Source organism: Drosophila ananassae, chromosome 2L (genome assembly GCF_017639315.1).
Source record: "Drosophila ananassae strain 14024-0371.13 chromosome 2L, ASM1763931v2, whole genome shotgun sequence".
In the NCBI taxonomy this organism is placed as follows: Eukaryota; Metazoa; Arthropoda; class Insecta; order Diptera; family Drosophilidae; genus Drosophila; species Drosophila ananassae.
Genome location: NC_057927.1, coordinates 14,210,528 through 14,219,679, shown reverse-complemented (window position 1 = coordinate 14,219,679; position 9,152 = coordinate 14,210,528). Strand labels below are relative to the sequence as shown.

Sequence of the window (9,152 nt, the reverse complement as noted above, 5' to 3'; positions counted from 1 at the left end):
AAATCTAGGCTAATATCGATTTAGATAGATCGGAAAATAAATTTTCGATTAAGTTCCCCTTATTTTAAAGCTTTTTTTTAATAGTTTTTTATTATAAAATATATGAAAAAAGTACATTTTTATAAACGGTAATCCCTAAGTATAACTAAACTATTGGTTAATGAACCTCACTGTTTAAAATATGTATGTCAGTTTAAAGATTATCATTAAAAAAACCTATTGATTAAAATCAATTAAAACGTTTTTGTTCCTAAACTTGTGTTTTTATTTAAATTTGTTTCTATTAAAGATTAAATAAGTGTTTAATGTATAACAAATTTATACCAATTTATACAAGTTATATCAATTTATTAAAGTTACAATATAAAAGCTTTTCTAGGCCTTTAGAGATTGCTTTTATTTTCCCTGTTTCTTCTACCAAAGACTACACATTTCTGAGTTAGGTTGAGGTGAACAATTGTAGGCCTTCGCAAAGTCCTTGCTATTGGCAATGGAGCCCAGGACCCGAAACTTATCGGTTGTGTGGCTATCAGTAAGAGTGTTCCAGTATGTCTCTTCTTGGAAATCAGTGCAAAAGAACTGAGCAAGGCCAAGAAAGAAGAGTTGCTCCGGGGAAAGGTCAAGTCCCGGTAACGTCTCGTCCTTATCCTGATCGTGATTATTCATTCTCTGTGTCTTGCGTCGAGTGTAAGCGGAAAACGCCTCACGGATTCCCCCATTATCGGCAATGTTTTCGTCCATGGTTTTTTTACCATCAATTGTTTGGTTTACTAAAGGAACTTGGTATTTGCTATACTGATCCACAAAGCACTGAGCTTTATCTTCAAACTGGTCTCGGGACAGCGCGGTCCACCAGGACCGAGGTTCACCGTTTCCATCGAATAAGAATCCAAAGGTATCGAAGCCATGGGTGAGTTCATGGCCCAGAACAAAGCCGAGCGTTCCGAACTTCAAAGCGTCTGGCCAAAAAGGATGATAAACAGGTGAGTCTAGCAATCCTGCCAACAAATTAATGGAGTTATCCAGGATCGAGTAGGCAGCAACTGGCTGCATACCAATCATGAGTAGTAGAGGCTTGGTTTTGTTGCTCAGTTCTTCAAAGTGGAGACTACTGAATCGTTCGTTGCTGACATGGAGGCGATGAACCTCGATGTTAGTAGCTACGTAGTTGCTCTCGTTGATTGCCAAGCTTCCGATTTGCCGCATTATCCGATCCGTTAGGGCCTCGTCCTTGATACTGCCAATATTTGCCTTGATGGCGGACTCTTTTAGCAGAGCCTCTCGCTTAGTCTCGGGATCAAGCCATTCGGCTTCTTCCAAAGTCAGGCGCAAACTTTTCCGAATCTCCTGCACAATTTCCGATACTTCCGAGCGTTTCTCTTCACTAAAGAATACCTGAATGGGATAGTATATTTAAAATTAATAAATTATTATTTAAATAGTGTTTGTACCCACCTTCATATAGAGTTTGTCCAATAAGTACCCCATAGTAGTTGATGTTTTCAATGCACAGTAATCGCGCTGGTGTTTGGGATCCTTTAGCTTGGCATCCATGGTATAGAGGAGTTTCATGGCCAGGTAGTTGGCCACTGCCGCCGTATGCTTGGCACAGAGCTCATCCAGCTTCACGTAGTAGTAATTACACGTGTGCCCCTTGGTCACGTTTGCCCCTTTCCAGGCAATGTCATAGTAGCTACTCCACTGGGTAAGCGGAGTTATACCTAGGACGCTACTCATCATATGACAATTAATTTCATCCTTGAAGAATTCGTCGACCACTTCCAGAACATCTCTCCAGAAAGCAAATACACCGGCAATTACCTCCGTAATTTGGTCTTCCGGAAGCTGGTAGGCCCGTAGATAGCCCCGCATCCGATCCTCGTTGAGCTGTTTAGATCGCGAGGTATTACTTTCCAGATTTTCCGTGTAAACAATGAAATCAAAGCCCAACTTGGGTATTTTAAACTCAGGCTCGAATGGATATTTTAGACTTAGTTCATCGAAGATGAGTCCCTTGGCTCCGTAGTTGGTTAGGTGAGCGCTCATGTTGAGCCAACTGAAGTTTGAGGCATTCCATTTGTCACCATCGACAGCGGGGAATCCTCCAATCAAGCGGATTAGATCCAGGTAAGCGGGATCGGCTGCCGGAAATGGATACAGCTCTGCGGCTAGACAGGCATTATAGAACTGTTGTGCCACGCGAAGTTCCTTTGAAACATTTAGAGTCTCTGCCAATTGATTTAACCCCAGTAAATGCTCCGTAGCATTGTTAGTTGTGTAGATCAGGGCGGAGAGGCTGCCCATTTTTCCTGCGTAGTACCGATCCGGTTTCACATTTGGCCAGTTCCCACAGGCGTACTCGTAAAAGTCATCACAAGGTGGCACAGAGACGTTCATGAACGACTTCATAAGTTCCGCGTGGGACTTCAGATAGGCCAGTTTGGCTTCATTTGAAACATTTCCGGACTTTATCGACACATCCGGCAAACTTTTGGAATCTACTTCGTTTAAAACAGCAAAAATTAAAACGCTAAGAAGCGAAGTAACACCGATTTTCATTTTAAATTTATTTAAATGCTAATCAGCCCGACTAACTAGTCAGAGTGCTAATGACAACTGATAGACCTAATTCGAATTTACGAGTATGCAATTCAGATTAAATAGAACTTTATGAAAGCTCATATATGTAGGTCTAATATATGTATATTGATAAGAGACTTGCAAATTTAAAAGATAATAATCGTAGTTGAATTTCGTTCTGTAAATATAACTTTATTGATGAAGCATCCTTTAGATATAAGCTATTTTACCAGACAAATCATTTTAATATTTTAATTCACAAATAAAATTAGTTTTACTAATTTATTCTTTAAACTTACTTTTCTTTTCTGCCATATTCGCCATTATTTCCGAATTGGATTAATGTTCTAATCATTGCAATGAATTATGTTTTCAAAAATAGTATCAAGAGTTTCAAAACATTTCAAACTAAAGCAGAGATAGATTTTTCTGCATATTTTATTAAAAAAAATTTGGAATTTCTAATCCAAAAAATAATTAAATTTTCTTAAATATTCATACCAATGACTGACCAAAGGCTAATTAAAGAATCAGAAAACATCTGAAGTACAGCTAATTAAACAAGGAAAATTTCAAGAAAGACAAAGTACATTTTAAAAATTTTAAATCTTCTCATATATTGGAGATTTACAACACTGCCCAGCCGTTATCGATAATTTTCAGTGTGGCCAGACTTCGAATGGTAGAAATCCAAAAAATACACAAAAATATGAAAACATATCGATATATGTTGAAAAGGTGCTTTTCAACACCGTACTTAGGCATATTTTCGACGCGTGCTCTTGACCGTCTAAAAAACCAAGTGAAAACGCCGATCCAGATTGAGAAAAAGGAATATATTTAGTGTCAATAGTGCAGGGAAAGGTAAATATTATGGGAGACTTTAAATAGTGTCCGTTATTAGCGTAAATATTCTGCAAAGTCGTGGGTAAGAACTTGCACAAAGGGGGGTGACCAAAATCAAAATGGCGCCGCGTGGATGCGAAAAATAGGGTAGCAGACACCGCAAACAGCGAATAGAGTCGCCGGCTGGACAAAGATAAACCCTATCAGGGATCAAACAATATTCTACGTTTGACAATTGTCATTTGAAAGTGTGCTAAACAACGTGTTATTTTGCTTTTCAGAAAACGAGACAACTAGTGAGTAGCAATGGCTAACGCTGACATGCAGTACAACTACGGCCAGCAGGACAATGGCAACGATTACGACGACAGCAACCAGCAGCAGGATAACGATGACGAGCACTGCGACTATGGTGACAATATGAAGAACTCGAAGATCGAGAATGTGGGCGAGAGCCCCAAGTTCATTCGACTTCGCGGCTTACCCTGGTCGGCGACCCACAAGGAAATTCTCGACTTCCTGGAAAACGTAAACGTGACTAATGGTTCACAGGGCATCCACCTGGTCACAAGTCGCGTGGATGGCAAGAACACTGGCGAGGCTTATGTCGAGGTGTCCACCCAGGAGGACGTCGAGGAGGCTCGCAAGTTAAACAAAGCCAGTATGGGCCACCGCTACATTGAGGGTAAGTATTATCCGTTTTTAAGAAGTTAACTGTACCAAAGAAATACTAATATACCATAATAAAATCTTTAAAGAAACTTATACATAGATTTATTTAAAATATATAATTTATTGTAAGAGTATATAAGTTCCGGCTTTGCCCAAAGTTGAGCTAACTCGTTTTTAATTTCGATTTTACGGTTAAACCAGTGTGAAAACTTTAATTATATCAATATCACTAAAATATTTCATTTAATTTTTACAGTTTTCACTGCCACTCCTAAGGAGGCAAAGGAAGCCATGCGGAAGATTAGCGGTCATGGTAATGCCTTCGTCGTAAAGCTTCGTGGCTTGCCATATGCCGTAACCGAGCAACAAATCGAGGAGTTCTTCTCTGGTGAGTGTCCAGACTCTGTCCTGTCCCCAGATATCAGAATCAGTAGCTGCAAGGAGAGACAGTGGTTGAGAGCATACAATGAATTTTGCACTCCGTTGATAGCTGGCTTAAGGGACCACCTTACTGCTACACTACTCATTACAACACATTCAATTCCAACCGCTTCTCGAGCATCAATTAGCAAGCCTTGGGAATATATGTTTCCCCCATTTTACCCTCCCTCAAGTATAAAAATCTCGTCCTGGGACGCTGGATTACTGTTCAAGCTTATATTCCCGAAGACTATTTGCTAAATGTTGATGCATTCATGTCCGCTTGTCCGTTAAATTCATTTCATTAATTAAACACAGCAGTTCCAACTGCTACTATCACAATTCACAAAGTACATTTCTGCGAGTCAACCGGAACTGGGTTCTATGGAACATTGCGGTCGGGGCCTCTCGATTGCCCCGCACTTGAACCTTCGTTAAAAATCGTGTGGCGGCTGCTATGCAATTTTTTATTTTAGAAACTGGTGCTGGTTCGGAGAGTCTGCAAAACTCTTGCATCTGTGATGCAAGAAAGAATATATTAACAACCAAATATCAACCTCTGTATTTCTGTATTTCTTTCTAAGCTTAACCTTGCAATTTGCCTCTATATATATTTGTATATGAATTCTATATATTTGTATAAATCTTTGTTGGTTATCGTCATGGGCAGGGTTGGAAATCAAAACGGATCGGGAGGGCATACTTTTTGTTATGGACAGAAGGGGTCGTGCAACTGGGGAAGCTTTCGTTCAGTTTGAAAGCCAGGATGACACTGAGCAAGCCTTGGGCCGAAATCGGGAAAAAATTGGGCACAGGTGGGTTCTAAATACATCATATCTACTACAAACCAAATTAGCTGAAAATTATAACATTTTCGTGGTAAATGCGGTAAATGTAATCTTGTTGAAAAATACAAGGGCAAATACCAACACCAATTTTTTCATGGATAATTCATAAAATAAAAAAAATGTTTACAATCACAATTAATTTCTCTTTCAGTCACAGACAATTAGCTACAATTATCCCATAGCTACGGGTCTGGTGGGGCTCTTAATCCTCGTCAAAGCACTTAGTTGTGCCTGTTCTAACATAATTAATAAAAAAACAAAACTGAACTCTTATTTCCGATTGTTTAAATGATTTTGCTTTCCTTTCATTTGCATTTTTATTGTTTAAACTTTTCAATTGGTTAACCAATCGCGATCGAACAAAAAAAAAAAAATAAAACGCCACCGACCCTAGCATCCTTGTATTAAATACCCATTGTAAAAATCATATTGTTTTCCTTTAATTTTTATGTAGGTATATTGAGATATTCCGCAGCTCTATTGCTGAAATGAAGCGTGCCACTGGCGGCGGCGGAGGGGCTGGCGGACGCCCAGGGCCGTATGATATTCGAGATCGTGGCGCCAATCGTGGAGGCAATGACTTCGGCGGAGGTCGCAATGGTGAGTCCGTGCTTAGTCTGCTTTGAAATAATCCACTAAACCGATCATCTTGTAGATTGGGGAAACAATGGAAACTTTGGTGTTGGCGCCAACAACATGTTGGGCTTCAACAATCTGCCCAGCTTGATGAACTCTGGAAACTTTGGTAATAACCCGGGAAATACCGGAAATTTCGGAAACAACTCTGGACCCAGTAATTTCGGCAACTTTGGAAACGGCGGAGGTGGCGGAAATAACTCCAACTTCGGTGGAAACGGCGGCGGGAACAGTGGGAACTTTGGAAACTTCGGCAACAACGGTGGCGGAGGAAACTTCGGCAACAATAATGGCGGCGGAGGCTTCAACAGCGGAAATAACTTTGGATCTCCCGGAGGCGGTAACAACTTTGGCAATAACGGAGGTTCCAATTTCGGAGGCAACAATGGCGGCGGCTTCAATAATGGTGGCAACAATTTCGGCTCCGGATCTGGAGGCGGCAATTTTGGACCCATTGGAGGCGGTCGTAATAACAACAGCGGCAACTTTGGTGGTGGCAATTCTGGGTTTGGAAACTTTGGTGGCAACAATAACGGAAACGGAAACTCGAACTTCGGTGGCAACAATGGTGGCGGAGGCTTCAATAATGGCTCCAATTTCGGAGGCGGTAACTCTATGGGAGGTGGAAACTTCGGTCCCATAGGTGGAGGACGCAATAATGATATCGAACATTATACAATCCATATGCGAGGACTGCCGTACACCTCGTTCGAAAATGATGTTTTCAAGGTGGGTATTTTTATATTTTTTAAAATTTCCCTGGAATGTAACTCATTTATATTTCTTTAATCTTTTTAGTTCTTCGAGCCCATTAGACCCGCTAATGTGCGCATAAATTACAACAAAAAGGGCCTGCACAGCGGAACTGCTGATGCCTACTTTGACACCTATGAAGACTCCCAAATGGCCATGAAGCGCCACCGCGAACAGATGGGATCACGTTACATTGAGCTGTTCTACGACGGCAAGACCCGGGGAGGTTCCAATGGAAACAATGGTGGAGGCGGCGGTGGCTTGGGTAACAATGGCGGGGGCAACGGCGGTGGTGGTGGCGGCGGCGGCGGCGGAAACTTTTCGCGTCGTATCTAAATCGGTCCGTGGACCAATTACATTGACATTAATGTAAGCGCAAGTATTTAATAAAACTATGAACAAGCCGCAACTTCATGCCGCTAAGGCAACTTTTCAACCACTTAACAGTCGATCAGATTTTTGACATAGAGAATTAGTGGATCGTATAAACCACGCAGCTATTGGGAGCTAACTTATCTACGAAATAAAATACAAATAAAAATAAAAACAAACAAAAAAAAAGAGGAAATGATTTTACATAAGTATTTTAACAAATTTCAACTTTATTTTATAAGTTCCATTTGTACTTTTAGGCTTCCTAAATAAATTCTCTTTTAAACAACAGTCATGTTCGGTTTGAGATGGTAATGATAGGGATGTTTGATGTCTGTAAGTATCAGAAGAATAGCGCTTTCGTAAGTTTGCGCAGCTGTTCCGATATTGCCCAGGTATTACTCGGCTATCAACAAACAATTTAAATACGGATGTAATAGATGCAATGCAGATGCATATGAATTGAATTTGGCGTAACAATCGAACCGTATTTTTCCCTCGATCAGTCTTTTGTAGTCATGAGAACCCTCTGCAATTAGTTCATCAAATTATTAGAAAAATATTTTCCTTCTGGTTCTATAGTATTAATGCTCAGACTTCCTTGGTATGGTTTCGCGTTTCTGGTATCTCGTTAAGATAATATCATTTGAGAACCCTAAACTTGGCCTCTCATTTCCTTAAGACCCGGCTGACAGTCTTCAGTATCTTCGCAGCGATAGATAGATAGCGACCTGTCAATAAATTTTCGTTTCTATTTTGATCCAATGATCATTTTCCATAATTGTACCAATAAACCGTGTGCTGAAAATAGATAACGCATTACGTGGTATCGCGTTTTTTGCCTTTGGCGGTTTACGAGATGTCGCAGAGTAGAGGAAGCGTATTTAAATATACTTATACTTGATGGGGTTTTAGTTTCGGGTCTCGGACGGCGAAGACGGCGGCTTGGCTTCAAAGTTACCTGAGGTCTATGACAGGCGCGGTGACAAAGCTTTCCTTTTTCGATAAATATTTACCTAATTAGGGGCTTCAAATTTATTTAAGATACAATAATGATATCATGCTAATCACTTGAATCAATGTGATAGACCTTGATGCGCGTGTCGGGAAGTAATTCAGTCAACAGTCCTTTGAAAAATGTTTTTATATTTAATATCTCAAGTGCATGCTCCTTTTCCATTTGAACTAATAAAAATAAATTTATTAACCGCTTAAATCATTCGGCTTTGCGAAAAAGCATTTGCAGTTTCTATTGACTTATGGCGTTGTAATAAATTTCTACCATTTATACGTGGCGGTTTTTTTTTTTTTAGCCAAGTCTGTGTTTTCATACATTCCCGCCATATTTTTCACCTTCTTATAGACGTGCTAATGAATCAAACATGTTCTCTGATTTGTTTATTGCGAGTCAGATTTTAATTTTACGCAACAAGCGTATCTGCTGGGTTAATAAAATGAAAGCAATGAGTTTCGAATTTTGATGGTTAATGGGGGGAAATACCAACCACGTTGGCTTTCTTGTAAATGCAAAACAAAAATCCCCTTGTTTGGAGATTTTTCTTTGTAAAAATATTTATGTTTAAAAAAAGTTTGGGACAAAGTCTGCTCATTTTTTAACACAAATCCCATTCATAAAGTCAAACCAAGTCAACAGACCTAGCGTAAATCTAGAAACTCACTCTAACAGATTTTTATTTGGGGCCATAAAAGCCAAATTGCGATAAGCGTTCCAAATCACAATTGCTTCGAGCTCCCGGACGAATGGAATGCAAATTTTTCGTCAAATATTTGGAGCTATATAGCCGGGCCCCATGCTCGTGGCCCCAAAATAGATGGCCAATCAGTCAGCTGATCGGTTCGAGTATTATGAGGAAGGGGGGAATTCTCTGTAACTGTCGACGTCATTAATCTTGGCCGAGACCGTCAACCGTCGACTGCGGTTGATAAGCTCCCACTACGACTACGGCTCCGTCTCCGGCTCCGTTTCCCTCCCAAAACACCTATTCAACGAGAATGAACAGCGGC

At 40.3% G+C, this 9,152-nt stretch overlaps 2 protein-coding genes across 4 annotated transcripts; one reads left to right on the top strand and one right to left on the bottom strand.

Annotated features, from left to right (window-relative positions):
* Positions 1-327: 327 nt before the first annotated feature.
* Positions 328-2,630, bottom strand: LOC6501176 (endothelin-converting enzyme 1). The gene is made up of 2 exons (XM_001954664.3): positions 1,456-2,630; positions 328-1,395 (listed from the first exon to the last, which is right to left on the bottom strand). Exons 1-2 carry the CDS (start codon positions 2,557-2,559, stop codon positions 415-417), a joined length of 2,085 nt encoding a protein of 694 aa, XP_001954700.1. The 5' UTR covers positions 2,560-2,630; the 3' UTR covers positions 328-414.
* Positions 2,631-3,291: 661 nt separating this feature from the next.
* On the top strand, positions 3,292-7,418 carry LOC6499407 (heterogeneous nuclear ribonucleoprotein H3). 3 transcript variants are annotated; one of them, XM_001954663.4, is made up of 7 exons: positions 3,293-3,444; positions 3,708-4,111; positions 4,355-4,486; positions 5,189-5,333; positions 5,821-5,966; positions 6,022-6,731; positions 6,801-7,418. In XM_001954663.4, exons 2-7 carry the CDS (start codon positions 3,733-3,735, stop codon positions 7,089-7,091), a joined length of 1,803 nt encoding a protein of 600 aa, XP_001954699.1. In that variant the 5' UTR covers positions 3,293-3,444; positions 3,708-3,732; the 3' UTR covers positions 7,092-7,418. The 3 variants fall into 3 exon arrangements, 2 of the variants coding, with proteins under 2 accessions (XP_001954699.1, XP_014766041.1); XR_006506878.1 differs by lacking the exons at positions 5,189-5,333; positions 6,801-7,418 and having other exon boundaries at positions 3,292-3,444; positions 6,022-6,227; XM_014910555.3 differs by lacking the exons at positions 3,293-3,444; positions 3,708-4,111; positions 5,189-5,333.
* Positions 7,419-9,152: the final 1,734 nt, after the last annotated feature.

Bases quoted from the DNA above. Each gene is read 5' to 3' on its own strand.
- LOC6499407 (XM_001954663.4), top strand. From the start codon at position 3,733: ATGGCTAACGCTGACATGCAGTACAACTACGGCCAGCAGGACAATGGC. The intron at 5,334-5,820 runs GTGGGTTCTAAA...ATTTTTATGTAG, and splicing joins CGGGAAAAAATTGGGCACAG to GTATATTGAGATATTCCGCA. The intron at 5,967-6,021 runs GTGAGTCCGTGC...ATCATCTTGTAG, and splicing joins CTTCGGCGGAGGTCGCAATG to ATTGGGGAAACAATGGAAAC.
- LOC6501176 (XM_001954664.3), bottom strand. From the start codon at position 2,559: ATGAAAATCGGTGTTACTTCGCTTCTTAGCGTTTTAATTTTTGCTGTT. The intron at 1,396-1,455 runs GTGGGTACAAAC...TATCCCATTCAG, and splicing joins TGGACAAACTCTATATGAAG to GTATTCTTTAGTGAAGAGAA.